This window comes from Phaenicophaeus curvirostris, chromosome 6 (assembly GCF_032191515.1).
Source record: "Phaenicophaeus curvirostris isolate KB17595 chromosome 6, BPBGC_Pcur_1.0, whole genome shotgun sequence".
In the NCBI taxonomy this organism is placed as follows: Eukaryota; Metazoa; Chordata; class Aves; order Cuculiformes; family Cuculidae; genus Phaenicophaeus; species Phaenicophaeus curvirostris.
This window is the reverse complement of record NC_091397.1, coordinates 14,799,456-14,823,234: the sequence shown is the minus strand read 5'-3', so window position 1 is coordinate 14,823,234 and position 23,779 is coordinate 14,799,456. Positions and strand designations below refer to the sequence as shown.

The 23,779-nt window shown below is 39.4% G+C and overlaps 1 protein-coding gene across 14 annotated transcripts in view; it reads right to left on the bottom strand.

Moving 5' to 3' along the window:
• Positions 1-23,779, bottom strand: part of PARD3 (par-3 family cell polarity regulator) — a 450,646-nt gene that overhangs the window by 262,987 nt on the left and 163,880 nt on the right. For all 14 annotated transcript variants that reach the window (XM_069859364.1, XM_069859367.1, XM_069859365.1 and 11 more), the window contains one exon: positions 8,259-8,437. In XM_069859364.1, the coding sequence (XP_069715465.1) occupies positions 8,259-8,437 (179 nt within the window). The remainder of the gene's footprint in view (positions 1-8,258; positions 8,438-23,779) is intronic.

The following is a 23,779-nucleotide window of genomic DNA, read 5'->3' as shown; positions in this document are numbered from 1 at the left end:
GCACTTGCTCCATCTGCATACAAGTGGCTGTGCCATGACTTGCTGCCAGCCCACCGCTTCTCTGCTCTGCCAGCCTTTACTCACACCACCATCCTCCACTGCGTAGTTACAAGGGACTCCACAAGAGTGCCAGTAAAGCATCCATCACCTCATCTGACTTTCAAATTCCTTTCAGACCTTGGCCAGAACCCCTTCTGCAGTTTTGCGCTGAAAGGTCCAAATCGGTACCAGACAGATGGCTTGTAGCAGTGCGTTTCTCTTTTCCCTGATTTTACAGCAATGCCATTATCTTAAGCAACTTGCAGTCTCACAGGCATCCTCCCCATGAGTGCTCAGCCAGCAGCACTCTTAAGTTGGGCATCTGTATATCGGAGGTCAAAAGCTCGTTCATAAAATGACAATAAAACTGGGTGGTAGTGTAGAATGACCATCCCCTTTCTATCAGATTGTGAAACAAAACCACGCTAAGTGACATCTGTTTCAGCCCCAAATTTAGTCATAACAGAAACATACCCAGAAGGCGACTAGGCATTCCGGGTTTGAAATCCTGTATTTACTGGAGCTGGATTTCCTCACTAATTAAAGTTGACCATCTTTTCCACAGCCTTATTACTCCCTTGTATGGATTAGTTCCACATTGGGTCTGAATTTTATTCTGAGACTACTTTGCCTAGTTATCTTTCCCTCTTTTCTTGTGTGCCAAGTATTCATTGCAACATGACCTAAAAATACAACAAATAAAGCAAAAAAGGGTTGAAACGATCACTATTTGAACCACGCAGACTCATGCCAGGGCTCTGTAAGGAAGTGCGGTCTGGAACGTGGATTGTACTTTAAACTTCATTCTTGCTATCTACACATGCAGCCAAAATCCAAACTTGCTTTGCACCAATACACAACCTTGACAAGATGAAAACAAGACAGATAAATATATCAATCTGAACAAACTCCTGAACCACAAGTGGATACTGTAAATGCATAGTTGTGGTTACAACTAAATAGTTAAAAGCAGGTCAAAACCCAGATCCAACAACTGCCAGTGAAAACATGTGTGTTTCTAAACTTAAAAAAAAAAAAAAAAATCAGTAAACTTGAAACTCCAACTTCTTTTCTTTCTTTTTTTGAAACTTATTCTATCTTTTATTGAATTATTCTTTCAAGCCTAGAGTTTTTCACCCTCAAACCCAAGGAGAGCTGCAAGAACATAAAAAAAAAAAAAGAGAGATGAACATTTAAACATGGGAATTGGCAAAGTACATATTCATTTGGATGAATGGGGCAGAGGAAAAGCCAGCCAGCCATTACAATTTGAATTATCCTATACCACGTACTTGAGAGATTTCTGTTTTCAGTATAGCTTTCACCACCTCTCACAGAGAGGTGCTGTACACCCCATTTACTGAAGTGAAAAGACAAACAGCCTGTGCAAGTTCCACCACTCCTTCATCACCAGTAAGAGACCAGCTCACCCAGACCCTCCTTGGCATTCCAAGCTCATGATGCAGCACCTTGCCCTCTGATCTTTGGACCAAACTTTGTTCACTCATCAAAGAGAGACAGGACAGTACGGCACTGCCAGAAAAATACACATTCTTCCTATGCTACTGAGGAATAACAAACATTGAGCGTGATCCAACAGACTTGCTCAGCCTCAGAGCAGAAATGGAAAAAGCCTCACCAGCTCTCAGACTGCTCTAGGGTCTTGCACTAGTAATCTGTCTCTTTTGGGGGACAGAGGGAAAATTTGGTAGATTATCTTCTACAAATGGATGACTTGGAGCAAAAAGAGGTAAAATAACAAAAGAGATGGAGAAAATCGCACCTTCATTTTGGATTTGTTGGTTTTGTTCTTGATTTTTTTTCCCTGATCCTTAACACATCTGGTCATAACTGACTAGTGGATGCAAACAGCTGAACCCTGTTTGTGTACACAGTACTCAGCAAATGGAATAGCACAGTATGAAGTGATGCACACTGGCCATTACTTTTTGTTCCTTATTTCCGGTCTGATGATGATAATGATAAATATTGTATTTGTTTTCACATTTTGAAGGTCAGGAATTTTGACTTCTTTCATAAAGATTTTATTTTTCATTGCACTAAAATATCACTAGGCACTCTGTGAAAGAAGGATAGAGTCTTCTTTGTGGTACCCAGTGAAAGCACAAAAGGCAATGAGCACATAAAGAAATACAAGTTATTCTTCTGAAACATAAGAAACAACTTCCTTAGTATAACGGTGATCCAGCAGTGCAAGAGGATGTCCAGAGAGGTGATGCAGCCTCCATCCTTGGAGATGCATATACTTAAAACCTGACTGGACACAGACCTGAGTAACCTGCTCTATTTGACCCTGCTTTGACCAGAAAGGCTGGACTAGATGATGTCCAGAGGTACCTTCCGACCTCAGCTGTACTGTGATTCTGTAAAAGTCATGAATTTTGCTCACTACTCAGGATAAAAACAACACATACTATGTTTATTTTATATTGTAGTCTATTCAGGTACTATTCCTCTAAACTATTTCAGCATCACGTGACAAGCTGCCAGCAATGCGTTACTATCACAAAGAAAGAAAACTGATGCATATAACTTTTGGGTTTTGAATTTCCATTAACCTCTCTCCTATAACAACATTTTCTGCATTAAAACACCCTATTTCATCCTCTAGAGATAACTCGCTCTCATTCTTCCTTCCTCTCAGTCTACATGAATCACATCTGAAACAACAAGAATCATGACTGTCTCATTGAAAAAAAGAAAAGCCATGCAGAAATAAACCTGGATGAAGAAATATTCATGGCTATTGAATCCTTCAGAACATCTGGTTCAACCATTATTATTTTGAAAGCAGAAAGCTGCATTCATTATGAGACAGCTTAAAACCTATCATGGCAGAGATGTCAGGCTTTTTGCATTTACCCCCTACTTCTCTTTAGCTGACTCTGTTGTATTACAGTGCTTTACCAAGACTGTTCATCTGGTACATGCTACCTCTTTTCTGCAGGAGTACAAACCAGAGACGAAGCTCCCCAAGAAGCATCAGCAACACTTAAGTCTCTTGTTCCTAAAATGATGCCCAATGTTTCAGTTCACAGTCTTCCCTAGTCAATTTAATTGATTTACACCCTGCAATTCAGACTCCATAGCAATAAAATGACACTAACACACACAGTTCTAATACAGGGCTCTTCAGTCCCCTGAATTACAGTTAATATCTATGGAAATAACGTGTCCTTGGTGACAGTGATAAAGCAGACTTCACTAAGCTGTGTCTAAAAAGACTCAGAACTAAATGAAACTAGATTTCACTTTAAACCTGATTTTGACACTGACATACCATTATTGTTGAAGCTTTTCATATAATACATGCATGCTTTTCTCCAGGAGGTCAATGTCTTTCTTGTACTAAGGGGCCCAAAACTGAATACATGATTCGAGGTGCGACCTCACCAGTGCCAAGTACAGGGACAGAATCACTTCCCTGGTCCTGTTGGCTGCACTGTTTCTGATACAAGCCAAGATGCCATTGGCCTTCTTGGCCACCTGGTCACACCGCTGGCTCACGTTCCATCAGCTGTCAACCAACACCCCCACATCCTTCTCTGTCAGGCAGCCTTTGAGCCACTCTTCCCCAAGCCCGCAGGGCTGCACAGGGTTGTTGTCTCCCAAGTGCAGGACTCTGAACTTGGCCTTGTTAAACCTCATCTCGTTGGCCTCAGCCCATCAATCCAGACTGTTCAGATCCCTTTGCAGAGCCATCTACCCTCAAGCAGATCAACACTTCCTCCTAGGTTAGTGTCATCCATAAATTTATCAAGGGTACATCCAATCCCTTCATCCAGGTCATTGATAAAGACATTGAACAGAACTGGATCCAGCACTGAGCCCTAGGGGAATACAAGGCATGGCTATTTTCAACCTCAAAATACATATACAGGCAAACTTATTTAAAAACAAACAAGAAAAAAAATTGGTTGCTGACTAAATAGCAAAGGCAAAAAAAGAGAAGAAAAATTAAATTTAAAAAATTATGTGCCAAGTGCACTCAGCTATGTGTTTGCTGTTGCTGATCCACCCCATGGAGCATGTCGCATGCCATTTGCTTTGCTCCAGGTGGGTGAATCCAGGAGCGAAAGAAGCATAGAAGCTCATGCACAATAATTTCACTCTCACTGCTCTCTCTTGAGGTCTCCTTCTTACTGTAGATTTTCACTTCTTTCTGCTGTACCAATGCTGTTATCTCTGATGCAACAATAAATGAATCAAATTCAGAAAAGTCACAGTGGGAAATTTTTCATAAGCCTGTTAGCCATGGTATATCCTCGCATCAAGCAAGCCAGGTTAACTAGATAAGCTTTGAATCTTTCAGAGAAGCAGGACCAAAGCAGATAAGTAATTTGTAATTACATGCAATTCCTCACCGCAAATAGAGACATAAACTTAGAGTAACACACTGCAAATATATGGGATAATTAATTCACAGTCATTATAGGATGCAACATATCTGGCTGTTGCGTTTATATACTTCCAATACTGCAATAAAAACATCTGAGGGAAAAGAAATGTAACTTTTATTAATGCGGCTCACACCTATAAAAGGCAACTAGTTAAGACAATAGGCTTTGGAACTAAATTATTAAAAGTGTGATTCAAATGAACAAGTTATTCAAAAAGCAACAATATCAAAAAACTTTTTACTGCAGTGGAAAAAAGCACACATGATATGCTTCAGCTGCATACAATCTGTTCAGCAGTACAGTTCAACACAATTCAAACAAAATTCCAGCTTGCAAATCAGGTATTACTGCAGGCCTTTGCAAAGATATTTTACTAAGAGATTTCTTTTTGTTTCATTAGAACAGCTCAAGGTAGCAAGAGACAGGAATAAGTCAAGTCACGAGTCACTAGGTAAGACAGATATGTCTCACACACAAAAAAATACCTGAAAGTGACTTTAATATTCACTTTTTATAAAATCCAGAGAAGTGAATTTATATACTAAGGCTGCTGATAATCGTGAGCCAATTTTGTGAATACTTGCACTGATGAGAAGACCTAATTATTTGGTTGAGACCGCTCATAAGAAGGATGCAGAAGCAAGAGGTCAGGAATTAACTAGCTGAGTACAGCTACCAACGCTACAGTAAATTGTAAATAATCAATAATAATGATAATTCTTCAAATAAAGACTTTGGGACATAGAATATCTGGTTTCAAGTTGCTCTTACAGGTGAACACAGAAACCAGAAACTATAAAGATTCCAATTCTAAGGAAACAGAATGTATCGTGATTTGCTGACAATAAATGTTTATTTACAATGACATTATATGAAAAATAGATGTGAGAGTACGTCCACTTTGGTGCAAGGGTTTCATATCATAACATCCTACTTACTGTAGCAGAAATACATCTGAAGTTCAACACATTCAAATCTTTGCAGGACCTATTCAGGCCCCTTCAAATCAAACTCTGTCCCTCTCTGGTCATTCTCTTCTTTTCTGACAGACACAGGGCAGCCTCACATCCTGCTTCATCTACCCTAATAGCTACAGGTAGCACCACATTTTCTTCAAGAGGACCCTTCAAACATCCCACATTTTTCCTCTTCCCCAGTGCCCTCTTCCCTTTTTCTGTTCGCCCAGAACTACTGGCATATGTCCTGGCTCCTCACAGCCCTCAGTGCATGGCAACACTCCCACCCCTTCATTTCATCTCATCTTGGGCATCTGCCCATTTTCCTGCCATACCAAATTCTTCTTGCCCAAAATGAAACAAACATGAATAAGGAGCCTTCTCTCACTTGCCCCTGAGAAATAAATCCCTTCTGCCAGATACACGCAGGCTCCCTCTGCTAATTCCTCCAAAAATTGGACAGGGTTTCTACCTGTCAATTATTTCTCTTTAGAGGTGACGGGCTGAAAGTAATGTCACTTCTTAAGAGTCAGTAGGTGGATGAAGCTTTTGGCAACTCTCCCAGAAACCTTTTTCTTGTTTCTGCAAGATACTGCTGGGGCAAAGTTGCTAATCTACAACTGTGCTGCAATTCTTAGCCCAAGAACATATGTTCTTGCGCTGTCAAGAGAGAGAACTGCAGTGAAAACATTACGTAGTGCCAGCCGCCCACAAGAGCTATATGGGTGCTCAAGCCCAATGCACTGAACAGAAAATTAAGATTGTTCTCGTTGCTTTGCTTCAATTGTCTGTGTCATCTATAATAAAAAAAAAACAGTCTGAAACAAAGCACAGCCAGCTTATTTGGTTTTTTTGAGTAACAGAAGAAAACAACATAACATAAGAAAAGTAGTGAGGACCTGTTCCAGTTAAAATAACCAAAATACAATCACAAAAATTCATCATTAGCACTTTGGTGAGCGCGTCTTCAAAACGTATTCCTTTTGGAATACTACAAATGAAATTGTTGCTAATACTGGGAAAGAAGAATCCTTAATATCTATCCCTAAGAGCAATAGGATTCGCTACAAAATCTTGATTCGCACAAAATATCAATATGCTGAAAACACAAAAAAACAGTCTAGCACAAATGAACTCAGGATGAATTCAGAACATATGTTGCACAAGCAATTATTACTTAATTCCAGTTGCTTACTGTATCTTACTTATTAAAAATAGCACATTCTGTGACCTGCTGTATTCAAAGAACCAATGTAAAGTGTGCAAAAAAAGTAAAAGAAATTATTAATATCTATTGTACTAACTAACCTATGTTAGTTCTTCACAATCTTGATTTATTGTTCTCCTGTGCCTTGCTTCCCATCACTACATGAGCTCACAGGCATTCCTTTCCAGTTTGGTCACCACGCTTCAGTAGACATGAAATATTTTCATAAAAATCAAGAGTAAGTACACACTGAAAAACTAACGATGGAAGACAACTAGTGTGAAAGATTAGCTGCTGTTCAATTCTCCCCAATTTCTGCTAACTTGAGACACTCAAAGAACTGTGATTATGGCCCTCCATATCTATACTTGTGGAATAAAGAAGTGCAGTCTCATTATGATTTCAGAAAAAATAATTGAAAATGTTAACACTTTAAATGGATTAGATTATCATTTTTCTTCTCCAAATCAGAATAGTAGAATAGATACTTTTCAAAACAACATAGACTTCTGTGTCTCACCAGTACAAGTGGCAGAAAATACACCGTTACTTACCTGAAATCCGTATCGAGCAGAGACCTAACAAAACCATGTTAAACTGACACCTCTCTAAGAACATGGACATCAGTGCCTATAAGCATTGTGCTTTTACACATTTTCAAAATAATCAGAAGCCCACTCAAGATAGTTCAGTACATTAACAGCTTGAAACATTAACTTCTTTATTTGCAGTGTGGGAGTCCTGGCTGCAGAGTCTTAGTCTGCATTTATACTGTGCAGAATTCATAATAATCATTAAAAAAAAAACAGTTATGATAAGCTGCATATTTTCCAACAGGATTTTGTGCTCTGCAGTCCGAATGGTAACTGAAAGTGCAGTCTTCTTTAAAAGTTACGGATTTCTATTGAAAAACATGCATACGTTTTTCCTTTTGAATTTGTTTGCAAGTCACCATCACAATTACAGGGAATGTTGGGGGCTGTACAAAAGGGAATATTTCTTCCAAATTTTTTTCAATAATGTTCTAAGAAGAGAGCTTCCTGCTGGCTTCCCTAGCTAATAATGCAGTTCATGGAGAGATACTGAAATTACATTGAATAAATGGAGAAAAAAACACACTCTGCATTTCACTGTTTTAGTTTTAAGAATGTTATCAGGGAGAGACAGCATTAGCAATTTGTGTTTTGTATTACTTGACTAGTGCCTTAAAAAGTAAAAACTAGCAATGCTGTTTCAGAAAGACAGACCAGACCAGCTGTCAGCATGCAGATTATTCATTCACCTTGGGATTTCTATGGAGATCAGTAAAAATCATTATAGAAATGACCTATTTGCATTCAAAGAAAATGCGTGACAGCATTTAAGCCCTGCTTTGCAGAGTAATGAGTAATCAGAACTTCAATACAGTTAATGGCAAAATCAAGTTTTTTTAGGAACCCTGCTTGTGGGCATCACCAAGACTCTCCAGAAGGCAGGACATGTGTGACTCAAACAATCCTATGTTGTTGATGAGGCTTAGTTGACAAGGCCATAAAACACAAGTTTAAACCAGGAGCAGGTGAGAGAAGGACAAAACAATTCCAAGATTCATGCACATTTGCCATCTACTGGATGAAGAGAAGGAAAGAAAGATACCTTTCTTTCATGAGCACTGGGTATGCCAGGAGTGTTCTGCTTGAGAAAGCCTGCTGTTGTGGACCACCTTGTAGGGTTTTTCCTTGAAGGCTCTTCTGAAGAAAAATTTGTGTCGCTTACAGAGGTTGAGAGGCCAATCAGTGCAGGGTCACTACTACGTCGGACATGAAGAGGCATATCTGAAGAATAAAACAAGACAGTAAATAAACACTGCCTAGATTTATAATGTTTTTCGCATATGAAAAGTATTTTTTCAAGCTCTGGATGGGTGGTTTTGACCAAATGTGGTTTCACAGAGTAAGGAGTTATTGACCTCAGAACAGTTCCTCAAGGACAAGGTCTGTTTCCTCAAAACCACAGCCTTGCTGCTTGGCCACACAAGGAGAAAACAAAGACCAAACCAAGCTCTTTCTACCTAGCACAGCTCCTGGGCTTTCCAAGCACAAACACAGCATTGCCACTACCTGTTGGTCGTTGTGCAAAATTAAAAAAACAGCATAAGCTTGAATAATGAAGAGGCTAAGGTGACTTACAGATATTTTAAAGAGCAAGCAGTCAAAGGCCTAAATCAACCGTCTGGTAACAATTAACGGTTGGACTGGGACAACGTGTCCCCTACCTCGCTGCCTTGACTGCAGCATGGACACTGCCAGCACAACAGCTTCTTTGCAGCAAAAGGCAGCCTTCTCACTTTCTAAACTACACTCTCCATTCCCTTCTCAAAACTTACACAAGTGATTGTTTTCTATTATGCATTCTTCCTTTGCCTCCTCCTGACAGCTGAAACAAGATCTGTGCTGATTTACCCTGGTTCCCTTTAGCCTTCCAGCTGGCATGACTGACAAGAGAAAAGTATTTCATTACTAATAAACGATGCATCAGGCAGGTAGACTGATTGGAAAGAGAGAGATTTTTTTAATATATGTAGAGGTCAAATCCATTCTGGAAACTTTGATGGCACATTAAAGTTACTTTCTCTTGAAATACAACTTAATTTTTTGCAATTTCATTTATTATCCTACAACAAATATCCACACATCCATTGTCTCCTTGCACAAACAGAAGTTTCATAGCCTGTATTTGTGACCTCTTAGCACTCTCCTGCTCAGCATCGGAACCGTGGGGACGTGATTTATCAGTTGTATTTCTCTTTACTGCTGCACTGGGAACCTTGAACACGAAGTGGATAAGGAAAAGGTGAAAGTTATGACACACAAACAGCAGAGTCACTGGGAAAGGCACACCGGGCAACACCTGAGAATGAAAACCAGGCTATTTTTTAATGCTTTCATGAAACAGTCCCCAAGGAAGCTGAAGATGCCCATCTCAGAACACAAGCATGATAACACAATGACAGGAGTTATAAGTGGCTGCTGCTAAGTTCTATAATAACTTTATTGCAACACTATGTACAACAGTATGAAAATACAGACTCTCATTTTCCATGCCATAATAAAGACAGTGAGAAATACAGTAAGTCACGCCACACAGAGAAAGTATGTGAGGTTTTTTGGTTTGCATTTTTTTGTTTGGTTCTTTTTTGTTGTTGTATTATTTTGTCTGATTGGCTTCTAGTAATAGTTATGATCCATGCTGCTGAGGTATGTACAAGTGTTAGAGCACGAAACACTGAACAGTTGTTCTACTTCGTGTCCACCCTGTTATACAAGAATAACAGAGAATTAATTTATGGGTTTTTTTTCCCCGTAGCAGTTGTACGATTTCTCTTTCCTTTGAAAATTCTTTTTTCTATTATTATTATTGGCATCACAAAAATATCCACAACAGTTAATTTCTAACAAATAAACCATTTTCTTTTACAGATACGTACATTTTCACATATTTTTATATATGCGTATAGTAGAACTAGACATAATTAAAAGAACAGAAAAAAATTAAAAGGACATGGACCTTTTGGAGCTAGTCCAGAGGAAGGCCATTAAGATGATCAGAGACATGGAGTGCCTCCCATATGAGGACAGGCTGAGAGAGTTGGGCTTGGTCAGCCTAGAGAAGAGAAGTCACCAGGGATACCTTAAAGCAGCCTTCCAGTACTCAAAGGGGGCCTTCAAAAAAGCTGAAGAGGAACTCTTTATGAGGGAGTGCAGGGATAGGATGACGGGAAAAGGTTTTAAGCTGAAAGAGGAAGACATTTTTTACTGTAAGGGTGGTGAGGCGCTGGCACAGGCTGCCCAGAGAAGTCATGGATGTCCTGTCCCTGGAGATATTCAAAGCCAGGTCAGATGGGGCTTTGAGCAACCTGATCCAGTGGAAGGGTTCCCCACTGATGGCAGGAGGTTGGAACTAGTTGATCTTTGAGGTTCCTTCCAACCCAAACCATTCTATGAATCTATGAGTATTTCATAAATGAACACTTTAATTAGACAGAAAATATTTAAGTCCGAGCTAAGTCTGCTTTGATTTTTATTACAGAGAACATACTCATAAACTAATAACAGAGAGTTTGTCTTTGATTGCCTTGCCTTCAACTACTTCAAGTTTCATGAAGCAGCTGAAGGTAAAGCCTCTCATTTCCCCCTAGATGGTAAATGTAATAAAGTAAACTCTCAAATCTGAAGAGATCTCCGTAACACAGGGTTTACAGCTGCAGGCCCACAATACAAAATGAAGTGACCCATAAACAGCAGCAGTGCCTGTGCTGCTGGCTTAGCCCTGAACACACACTCTCAGTTATCAGATTAGCCTGGGCAAGAAATTGGCTCTGTAGTATGTACTGCCACTTAAGAAAAACACCAATATATTTGTTGCAAGCAGCAGCCCATGCATACTATCCTGTTTGCTTTAGCTACCCATCCTACAATAGAGAATTACAATTTTCATACATGAGTTCACTCGCTCCTTATGCTCCTACAGCTATATATAAGCACGGTGTTAACAAAATGTTCTTGTATGCCTACACCCTTTCTCCAAATTACTTGACAAAACTAAAGTCCAGTTGGGTGAGCTTTTGTAAGAAGAGAGGTTGAATTGCCAACAAAGAAAGAAAGGAAGAAACTGCAACTCAAGTCAGCACTTCTGGAGGCGAGCAAGTGATTATCACTGCCTTGCCTTTTGCTCTGTAGTGAAAACCTCACAGTTTGCACTATGTTAAGTAGCACAGATGCTTCACAACGCACAGCTAATTATGCCACACAATTCCAAAATATTAATATGCTCTATAGAAAACTTTAGAATTATAGAATGGGTTGGATTGGGAGGGACCTTAAACACCATCTCGTTCCAACCCCCCTGCCATAGGCAGGGACACCTTGCACTGGATCAGGTTGCTCGAAGCCTCATCCAGCCTGACCTTGAACATCTCCAGGGATGGGACATCCATGACTTCACTGGGCAACCTGTGCCAGTGCCTCACTACCCTCATAGTATAAAACTTCTTCCTAATATCTAACCTAAGTCTCCCTTCTTTCAGCCTAAAATCATTACCCCATGTCCTATCCCTGCACTCCCTGATAAAGGGCCCCTCCCCACCTTCCCTGTAGGCCCCCTTTAAATACTGGTAAGGCTGCTGTGAGATCCCCCGGAGCTTTCCCTAGGCTGAACTAACCCAACTCTCTCAGCCTGTCCTCTTATGGGGGGTGCTCTGCATGAACATAAGAAGTTTCTCTACAGAATCTCTTTGTTGATGAGTCACTTTTATTATGATTAGTTTCATTTCAGCAAGGCTCACTATTAAACACTTTTCAAAATATTAAAAAAAAAAGGCATTCTGTCAATACAAAGATACAATGTGATCCATTTTAGTCACTCCATGAAATTCTAGTCTTTCTCTAAAAATGGATCCATACACAAGGAAAAGTGGTTTGTACTACTAACCAAACTTCATAAAGACAATTATAAAAGACAAGAATTTGAATGCATTTAATCAATGTACTTCCCAGTTGAACTACAAATTTAAACATATAGTAAGTTTTTTTTCCTCTCCGCTGCTGGAAAGGGACAAGCATATGGAGCTCGCTTTAGTATATGGTGCTTGGCAATGGTCAATACCACTCCAGGTATTAATCCAATAATTAAATCTTATTCACACTCTACTAACGACAAGTTGTAAATCTCCTGCATTTCTTTCTCCAATTCTATTCTGAGAGATCATTCTAACTTGGTTTTGATGTTGTCCATTAAAGCAACAACAAAACAAGGATGCATTGAATAGATTTTTCTACCAATGTATTGTTGGCTACAATCTTCTGACTTACTTGAATTTATAGATATGAAGTGGATATACTTTGAAATATTAAAAGGAAAATCAAAGGAAAGGAATTTAATAATTAAACCACAAGATGAAGTACGCATGGGACTGATGCAATGTCACTGATTCCAGGATGATGGCTGATATCGTTTGAAGTTTGTGGTTTCTTTGAAGAGTGGATAAAAACAGCAATGAACTCTAATCACAAGGCTTCAAATTCTCCGTGGCACTAATGCACTGTAAATATTGATTTGCTTCTGCAGCTAAGGTGCCTTTTAAATAAGCACTTGAAACGGTAAATCTAATAAGGAATTAGAGGAAGTTTAAGAATTAAGGAAAATTAAATTAAAAATCATGAAAGTTACCACTAACTCAGTTCTTGAGCCACGTGCAAGGATTGAAGTATTCCGCAACGGGTCTAACACTAACTTCAGAACGAATTATGTGTGACAGAGAATCCCATTAAGTTATGTATATAGCCACGAGAAAATGGCTATCTGTAGGATAAATCCAAGCTGGATAACAAAATGCTCACATTTGTAATCATGAAATTCTGACTGGAAGTCTCATTTTATTAAAAGCAACAGCAGTTTCACTATGAATTATAAAAGCAGCCAACACACATTTTATAACCATCTTTAAATGTTAAGAACACAGAGTTGTACCTTTCCTTCCTGCCAGCAATTCCATTTTTATTTTAAAAGGGTCACCACCTTCTCCGATTTTCAAATATGCTCACAAGCAAAAGCATTTGAGGATCTGGCAAATTTCATCCATAAAGCTGCATACGTCACCCTGCATGCAGGCATTCACTGCAAAGGATGGTGGTCTCTCCAAGCAGAGCTAATATATACTTTCCCATACCAATTTCCTCTCAGATGTCAGCTTGGAGGGCACGATGAGAAAAATGCATACATATATTTATAGAGCACAGCCAAGACAATTTTACTCTGTGAAGATATCAACTGACATTTCAGCTCCTCAGTACCACTGTCAGCTTGCACAATTTGGTGTGCAGTGAACTTAAGGCAGAGAAACGAAAAGTGAACTCATGGTCATTTCTGGCCGCCTCACATACCATCACGCCCATGACTCATAAATAGATCTGAACAGGACTTTTTTTTCTTCTCCATATTCTAGAGTCCTGTAGGAAACAATTCTGTAAAACCAAAAAAACTCCTGTGGGAAAGAGTAACTTTCAACAAGGAAGCTGCTCAAGTTGGACAGAGCTACTAAAAGTGAGCCCACAGATATCACAGAATCACTAAGTAGGAGAAGACCCACAGAATCATCGAGTCCAACCATTCCTATATATGTATGTATACCAGGGCGTGTTGTATTCACAAGACACACAGATCCTACCTCAGCATCAAGAAATTGGCCTGGGGATGAGAGAGATTCAACAGTTTTACTGCCTGTGTTGCCCACAGGTTAACATGCTGGTCAAGTTCTTGCCGAGTCCAAGAGAAAGGATGAATCAGGGTCATTGTGGGGCTCAGGAAAGCCAGACCACTTCTTTCAGCTTGAAGTACTTGAAACTAGAAGTTAGACTTTGTCTATATTTCACTGAAATATCTCTTTTAAAAAATTTAGATTAGCCTTGAGTGTCAGACTCCAGCACAGCTCCCCCAGCTCTGGTTCCAGTTCCAGTAGGTTCACTTCAGCTCCTTGTTCCACTGAGCTGGACACAGCAAGAGTCAAACATCCCTTACGACCTTCAAAAGCTCAAATGCCCCAAATCAGTTCAACTCTCATTCTTGCAAACCTCTAGACACCAGATGACATTAACTTCCAAAGACTGCTGAGGCTGTTGTAAACTGGACATAGGTTTTCAAAGCTTCTTCTCTTCATACAGAAGAAAAACAGTTGGAGACAAAGAACGGCTGATTGAGAACTTACCTACAAACTGCATTAAACCCTAACAGCGACTAACATCAGCCAGCACTTCTCTACAAAACAATGCACACTGCACATAGGCATCTTGAATTAGAAAAGAAAAAATATTAAAAATACGAATACTTCCAAGAGGTGAAGCATTACTGCCCAGCCCACCACATCATCTAGTCCTGCAGAAGCAAATTCAGGCATGCTGGAGAGATGTGAAACAAGTAGCACTGCGAAGCTCCCATCAGTAGCAGATCTTTTCAGAAAGATATGTTTGCACATGCAGCAAAAAAAGAAGGTATATGTACACCAACATCACTCTCTTCAATGGCCTAGAGCAGTATTTTTCTCTCCTCTAGAATTCATTTTATGTTTAAGTAAGGGTTATTTAATAAAAGAATCTGCAGCATTTCCCAAAGCGAATATTCTTTACCTGGCCAAAATATTCAGAGTTTTTTTTCCAAAATTTGTATTATTTTCCCCAAGTTTATCCACTTATTACTTGTTATCTTCCCTTCACTTATAAAATTATCTTTTCTTTTTACATGTCACAGGCAATTACAGCATTTCTTCCCTAAACGGTGCTACCAGCACGCACATAACTTCACCTCTGCCTCTGTTAATTCTCTACTGCTGTTCATTTTTGTAAATATTACTGTGATCTTCACCTGTTCAGAAGACACCCAGAACAGTGCATTTCTCTTATGAAATACCCTCAGCACTGTCTTACAAGTCTTCTCCCTGTCTCTTTTTTAACTTTTACACTAATGCATTGTAAACAATAACCACATATATTGGCATGGTATCAATTCAGAACATCCACAGAAATCCTAAAACTTTTCCTATAGCTTCACTTCAGCACCTTTGTCCTGTTAATTAAAATGTATGTTCAGTTTAGACCAATGTTCTTATACATTAGCTTCTATTTATTCAGGCTAAATAAAATTGTGCATTTCCAGTATGTGTACTACATCTCTATCGGGCTATTCATGTTTCCTGCACTTCCCTTATTCTCCTTCCCTAGTTTATCAGCATCTGGAAATTTAACATACTATTTACAGTTCTGCTTTTCTGAGATTTAAAGACGTTAAATAAAACCAAAACTAACAGGAACTCTCATGACACCCTACGGGGCAACAATCTCTAGCCTATTGCCTCCAACTTTTAAGATTCCTGTGCTGATTTTGCCATAATCAAAGAATTGTTCAGGTTGGAAAAGACCTCTAAGTCCACTACTAAACCATGTCACCAAGCACCACATCTACACATCTTTTAAATGCTTCCAGGGATGGTGACCCAACCACTTCCCTGCACAGCCTGTTCTAATGCTTGACAACCCTCTTGGTGAAGTAATTTTTCCTAACATCCAATTTCAACCTCCCCTGGCGCAACCTGAGGTCATTTCTGCTCATACTGGCACTTGTTTCTTGGGAGAAGAGACCAACACCCACCTCTCTACAACCTCCTTTCACGTACTCTCCCCCAGCATCCTTTGCTCTAGACTAAACAGCTCAAATTCCCTTGGCTCCTCATAAGACTTATGTTTCAGCTTCTTCACCAGCTTCATTGCCCTTCTCTGGAAATGCTCCAGCCCCTCAATGTCTTTCTTTTAATGACAGGCCCAAAACTGAACACAGCATTCAAGGTGCAACTTCACCAGCAGTGAGTACGGGGGGGGGATCACTTCTCTAGTCCTGTTGGGTACACTATTTCAAACCATACTGAAGTGTTTGTGTGCTTAGTAACTTGGAATTTCTAAGACCCTTCTACTTCCATCAAATGCTTTAACATTTGCATCATTCACCTACGTGTGCCAGGCATCTAGTGTTCACAGCTCTTCCTTTCAGAAACCCAAGAAAATTCAAGATGACGCAGTATAGATACTTAGCATTTCTCTACTTGAAAATATGTTTATGCTTAAAAATGTCAGCTTCTAAAGTGAATTTCTCTACATTCAGAACTTGGTTAAATATCAAGACTGCCATTCCTCTTACAAAGAGAAAAAAAAATAATTGATAACTTCACACAATCCCAGATACTTATAACTGCTTCATATACAAACCCAACTGTTTTCAGTTATTCTTCTAGCTATTCATCTTCAAACAACAGCTTATGTACTTCCTCACAGACATATTTTCAATGTTATCAAATATTGTTCTCCACTTTGTTATTTCTTAGCTTTAAAATGTCACATTAAAATCATGACAAATCGCTACTATTCTGTTTTCCTCATACCACTGCCCTGTGCAGTTGGAGATCTGTCAGGCAGCCACATCAGGAGCAGGACAGAGGCTACACCATGGCAGTAAAAAGTGCTGGCAGATGAATGAGGCAGGTTGTGGGACTCTTCCACTCAGCCTACAGAATCTGATAGGCATGCCTATGTCCCTAGCCAGCACATAAATACAGAGAAAATACACTGGGCTATGTAAGCATACACACAAAAACCCACTGTATGCTAGCATGCCTTTACAAAAACAGAAGACACTATATCAGCATATCTATGATCAAAAAGAATTCACAGAAAAGTAGCATCATCTCTGGAAGAACAGACAGTAGTAAAAGGAACGTAACCAAGCCATCAAAAAAAGTTTTATTACAAAGGAAAAGAAAGAAGAAAAGTCCTTGCCTTCTTAGTATCATTTTCAATTTCTTTTAATAGAATCTAAGTTTTCCATTTTCTCAACCATGACTGCTCAATGACTTTGAAATTCAGAAATAAGAAAACATCAACCTGCCACAGTTATATTTTAATAATGAGGTAATGTTAAATCCTTACCTTGAAAGGCCTTTAAAATAACAATCTTCCTTCTCTTTCTCCTAATGTGCTTTCTTCTTACTTTTGATTTCTGAGATCCAGGAGGAAAAAGATGATTGCACCTTGAAACTCAATTTACTTAGACACTGACTTTTAAAGCTAATTAGAGAAAGATCTTTAAAATCAAAATTAAAATTTAATTACCTACACCCTCTCTGTCTCCTTTCTCTAGGCTTTTTTCTAAAATGCAAATATCTTTACATGCCAGAAGAAAAGACAAAAATGTCAGATCTTACAAATGTTCTACTCGTCTTTGTCAAAAAATTATGTTTCAGTATGTTTTAGTGAGCTGCAGTCTCAGGTTATTGGGTATATTCTTCATGGATTTCCTTAAAACCTGGTGGATTTCCTTAAAACCTGTTTTCACACTACTGCTACAAATGTTGGACAAATGCACTTCTGGCCACTCAGATGCGAATAATTTTTGCAAAATTTGTTCCTCATTTCTTCAAACAGTTGCGTGACAGCAGATGCATCATCAACTTTGCTGCTACTGAAGTTTTTCTGCCAACATCAAAGATCATGCCTTGCTAATAAGGCTCTGATTGATATTTAGTTACACTATAATGAAGACACTGTATTTTGCATCTTCATTGACAAGTCACTTTGCAGTGCAGGCAGGGGTCTGCAGTGACAGGAGCAAGTTCTTTGCTGCTTTGAGTTGATAACACCTCACCACTCTGAGACACAGCAAGGAAGTTGGCACACATTTTTCTTATCAGAACTTTGAAAAATCCCCTAAAACTGAAGAGTAAAATGGCTCCTGTTAGTGAACATAATGCAGTGATGTGAAAAACCTGCATTTTTTTTATGGTCTAAATGCTGTGGGGAGGCTCAGAAAGGCTCACTTAAGGAAAGAAGTCCGTAACTTCTTCATGGACAGTGAGGAAAAAACACAGATGCAACAACAGGCTTTAAATTGTAACTTGAAGAGCTCAGTTGGGAAAAAGAAGAAATGATATAATGTGTCTAATTGACAGTAGGGTTCCTTCCCAGTGAGTTTCAGCCAGAGAAAACCAGCTGTGGTTGCTAATGTTGTAACATCACTCTTGTCCCCAGGCCATCACTGTGCCTTTGTATAAGAAGGAAAAGGGGTGGGTAGAATGCCATTACTCTGCAGTAGCAGATATTATGGGTTCCGAACTGCTTGTCAGCCTACATTCATTTCTGACTTATCCTAGAATAAACTTTCTCTCACATCTGTTACCGACACAGCCTTGTAAATCACTACATCACCTCATATGTGAGGTGGGAATTCCTATGTGGATCATACGCTGATGCCAAAGAGTTAAATATGCTTAATTGCAATTCAGCAGGTATCTGTTATTAGCAAGAGATTTGTTGCTACACAAGTCTTTCCAAAGTTGGTATGGGAATCTCTCTCCTCTCCTACCCTCCGTTAGAACCTAATGCCTCATCCATTGGCTCACAAATTACAGCACTAATTGACTTTTTAAAAAGGTAACAAACGGCCTGCACTGCACAGAGGGCTGCGGACCCTCCATCCTGCCCACTGGCATTTGGCTCTTGCCCAGTGAAGGAAACCCTATCCACCAGCCATTCTCTGGGCAAACAGCAAGGAAATTAAAACCTATGACATTTCTATTGGGGTTTAAAAGGAGGGAAAAATCAATCAAACTTCTGGATTAGTGAAGATATCACAATGGGACCATCACTGTATAGTCCAGCATGTAAACAGGGTATGGTAACAGGTGGCAGCAGGGATGCTACACATTTCTTAACTACGTGAACAAACAAGTTACGTATGATGGTTGTTTACCTCATTTATATTCGAAACAGTGAGAGAAGAGGTATTTCTTTGCCAGTCATTAGATGAATGCTCCATATTTGAAAGTGTTTGGTTGATAATCTGGCTTGTCTCCATGTTTCTGTGGAGAACGTCCTCTCCATTGAGCAGGCACTGGCAACCCAGCCTCTCCCAGCTGCAGACCGGGGCAAGCATGGCCAGCTCCAGCCACACTCCACTACAGAAAAGTAGAGGAATCATTAAAAACCCAGCTGGGTTTTTTTCTGAGATATAAAAATGACCACTTACATGCAGCCCACAGGCCAGTGTTAGGCTGGAGAAGGCAACAACTTTGGGATATCAACACCTGGAAGTGGACTTGAACCTGAATGACCCCAAATCCATATAGCTTTACTGAAGAAATTACTTAGATAGATTTTTAACTATAGCCTTATAGTTACGACAACCAATAAAATTTGACTACAATCATTTAAATGTTGGAGGGTTTTGTCAGAAACTATCCATGCTATAAATGGTCACAGCTATATGCACAAAATTTGAAGTAAAAAGAACATGTAGGAAGGAATAGGCTCTATGCACGCTACTGAGTTTCTGACACAAAAAAACCAAAAATTACAACATCTACAACAAAATAGAGTGAACATAGTACTGAAGAACTATTAAAAATTACCAACAGCTTCTTCTATTTTAATGGCACTTATTCTTGTTTCCATGACAGAAACAGTTACTTTGATTATCAGAAACACATTGGTAAATTCATGAGACACCCTCTTATTTAAAGTGTTACCAAATCTCTGGAAATTAGCATTTTGCTGAGCTCATAAATGTTGCTGATGACCAAGAGGAGTAAAAGATCTCAAGTAGAACTAGGAAAAGGCCATGTCATGCCATCCCATCTGCTCAGACAGACCATTTTTAGCAGGAGCTTCTTTTGCACGCAGGGACTAATACAGCTTAAAGGCAAAGCACAGAGCATAAAGATCTCAAAAATATTACTTTCTGTCATTCAGCTACAAGTATGAAGCAGAATCCCTGAAGAAAAATCAAGTATTTGCGTGTTTAAGTAATGAGATGAAATGCCACCAACCCTCCTCATCCACAGGGGATGCACGACAGTGGAGCTGCCATGCCCATGACAAGGGAGGGCAGATAGTGTGGCTCTCTGCCAAAAGACGTGATGCTGTGCCTGACCTTTCACCAGGGGTAGGTCGGAGAACAGTCTGGGAAGCTGCAAAGTCTGGGGACTACACGAACCTAACAACCAAACAAGCTTTCTCTTTCTTACATGACCAGGAAATAAGAAGCTCCAGCTATCAGCACAACATGCTGAAACCTTCTCATTAACTCTCAAGGTTAAAGATCAGCTTCTGCAGAAAATGCCAGTGTTTCCAGTAGTCAAACAGGGAGTAAGACAATTTAGGCTACGTTGGAAGTTGTTAAATTGTTTGGATAATGTCCACAAAGGGACAATAAAACAGAACATCTGTTGCTCTCCAAGGGGTGACAGACCAACAAATATCTTTAATTCTTTTCTTTACTAGAAACAGATTATAATAATAAACTATATTCCCTTCTTTTTTAAAGTCATGCCTAATGAGCAGTAGGAGACTCGCTGCTGCTTGAACCATGTGCGAAGTTGAGCATTCCTGTCTAACCTTACCTGTACTTCACAAAGTCAACAGGGAGCCTGAATTGTTCCCTTCTGGAAATGTAGAAAAATTTCCATACCTTGGAGAAACTTTGGCAATATACCTCTTCCCCCCCCAACTTCTTCTCCCTCCCCTTGCTTTTTTTTTTTCGCCCTCTCCTCCTTTTTACAACCCTGGAAACACACAGTTACGCTGCATGCTTAATTACATACCCCTCGCTCCTGGGGTTTTTTTATTTCACATTGCCAAGGCTGAAGAGAGTCAAAAACTATTCCTAAAAGTTCAAAACCAAGAATAAGCAAATAGAAAGAGCCTCAGCTGAAGTTCAAGAAGAAATCTTACTATATGAAAGACAGTTTATAAATTTTTGGATCAATGACTTTTCATGCTTGCAGTTGCCAATTTTCATTATCATTTGTGATTGGTTCTAGCCTAGAGATTAAGAGCATCTCTCTTAGAGGAGAAACAGCTTCAGCCAGAACTAACAGAAGATATTTACTGAAATTCTATGGTATATACTTCATGCCAGAACTTGTAAGGTTCCCAGCAGCTAACTTTTCCAAGCTGTTTCCACACCACAAGCATCCCTCCTTGTCTCATCCTAGAATGTGCTACAATTTCAAATATCTGCATGCAGAAAGGGAACATGAGGCAGACAAATGTTATTTTAAACTTTTTTAATATTTTTAAAATTACGATTATTATTTTTTCATTTTGTACTATTAAGGAGTTTTCATTCTGTTTCATTTTTCAAAGGAGATGGTTAGGTATTTATTGTTCTTCAGTCCTAAATGTATCGATACACTGAAATGAGAAAAGGAGCTAGCGTATATTACTTGGTCCTCTTCCATTAGCATGAATAATTGGAAGCTGTTGCTTGAACATGAGGAATCCCAACAGACTCAAAGGAAAATCAATATTCCAGGAAAAGACATACATGAAATGCCCTGTAAGTAGTCAGCTTGAGAAAAGTAGTCTGCAAAACCCCTCAAATACACTGCATTTTCCACAGAGCAGAACAAAAACGCTGTTACAACTGATCTGGCAACTAAATGCCTTCTTCTGGCCCTGAACCCAGTTCAGTGCCTTGTGTTACTATTACACAGATCTCACTCTCTCCAAAGCCTGCCTGCAGAAAGATAACAAGATGGCAAAACCTCTACCAAGAACAGACAGAAGAGATACTGGGGAAACAATCTGCAGCAGTTCATCTATTCCACATGAGGCCATGGCCAGGACTGCCCATACGTGGGGCTGATGGACAAAATACTCATGTCCCTGAGTGCTTCAGACGCAGACACACCCTGTGCAGTGTCAAGGATAACAACCTCAGTCAATGAGAAAATATATCCAGGAGTTCATCGGGAATGTGGAAGGGTCACTACCCATCCACTTGTCAACATGAAGATGCAAAAGAGGGGCTACCCCTTCTGGACGAAAGCATCCAAGCTGCACTTTGATGCCACAGTCGGAATGTAAAAGATGACTCTAAGAGCACTATGGTGACCAATCCTCAGCATCTGCTGCTTTCCCATATCCAGGTTGTAACTGCAAATCTGTAACACGCTGCTGGTTACGGCCAAAAATAAAAACCACTGTAATAACATTTTTATAACTCAAGTCCTTCACAAAGTCTCTGTGAAATGCAATTCGGGTATTTTCTATTTCTCAAAAGCAATAAAGTTATCTTGCATAACCACTAAAAGAAAGGCACAGGAAAGGAGAGCCATCTCCTGTACTGATGAGTTATTTCTTTAACCCACCAGAAAGAAATGGATTTTAGGGAACAAGTCTTTGCATCATCATTTTCATCTCATATTAGAATTTAGAAAGCTTTCTGGTTTTAAGACCTCCCTAGCATACTCATTTTTCAATCCATGCATCCTTATGAGGTTTGCATGTGGCACCTGGACATTCACAGAATAAACATCAGGAAGACATACAAATGACTGTAAGGAGAACATCCATAGTCTTTCACTGATCATCAAATTCTCTGCAGTGTGCATCAAGCGGTCAACACGCTTCTAGCATGGACCCATCTCTGGGGTTTTTTTTAAGCGCCTAATTCAAAATCTGAAACTTACTGTAAGAAATTGTTCAGATACATTTTGCCAAACTACACTATTTCTACATTACATGTGGTGCATCTTGGTAGCAAGACCCAAACTGGAGGATAAAAGCCTTTGCATGAACAGAACAAACAAAAATTCTTGGATCAAAATTCACTTGGCAGCAGGAGGCTGAAAAGAAATTTCCTACTGATTTACTGCACGGTGGCTTGCTTGTCTAGCTCTTTGTAACGGCAATCTAGCATTAGTGTGAGGAGAGCAAGAGGGAAAATTGCTGCTTAAGTGGCAGGTCTGTCGTTGTTTGACAATTCTAAAGAGTTCACCAGAAACTTCTAAAAGGATCATCTCTAATTCCCTGAAATTACTAATAATCACCTAAGTGAATGGAAAACAATTATGAAGAAAACCGAATGCTTCCAAACGCCAATTTGCTGTATATCCTGACTTAATATTGCATAAGCATTTTTAGTCTCTTGATGTAAAAGCAAAGGGATGAAGACCTAGGCCCACAGGCATGCTTGCATAGCTTTTCTTATAGAACATTCTATTATTATTTTTTCATTTTGTCATCATACTTAGCATTTATGTGGTGGCTTACATCTATAACCTATTTTTCTTTCAAAAAAAAAACCAAAAAAACCCATCTGTAAGGTAAACTGTCTTCTGCATTGAAGGTTCAACAATAAGCAGTCACACCACAACAGTGTGAAGCCCCCTAATCCAGCCAGAAATATACACTGTTTTTTCCTACTCATTAAGTCAGACCACACTTGAAGCCACTGTTGCAAACTACAGTCTCAAGAATTTTTTATGGTACATAGCAGTAGGCCATGAAGTACAGTAAAGAAGAGAAATATTCGGGGAATAAAAATGGGCTGAAGTTGCCCAGTTTGTACCTGAGCCAAAACAGATCAGTTTCTGTTAAAGGGTCAAGAAAGTGTAAAAAGTTAATGCAGAATTTTTAACAGCCTCAGTTTCCTGGGTAGCAGCTCAGTTGCCAGCCAGTCTCACAGGAGAACACCACCAGCCCAAGCCAACCTTTATAGCAAAACCTTTTTTTCCTTTAAAAAAATAAACAAACAAACAGAAAAACACTCTCTCCATCTACAAAGAAAACATAGTATGG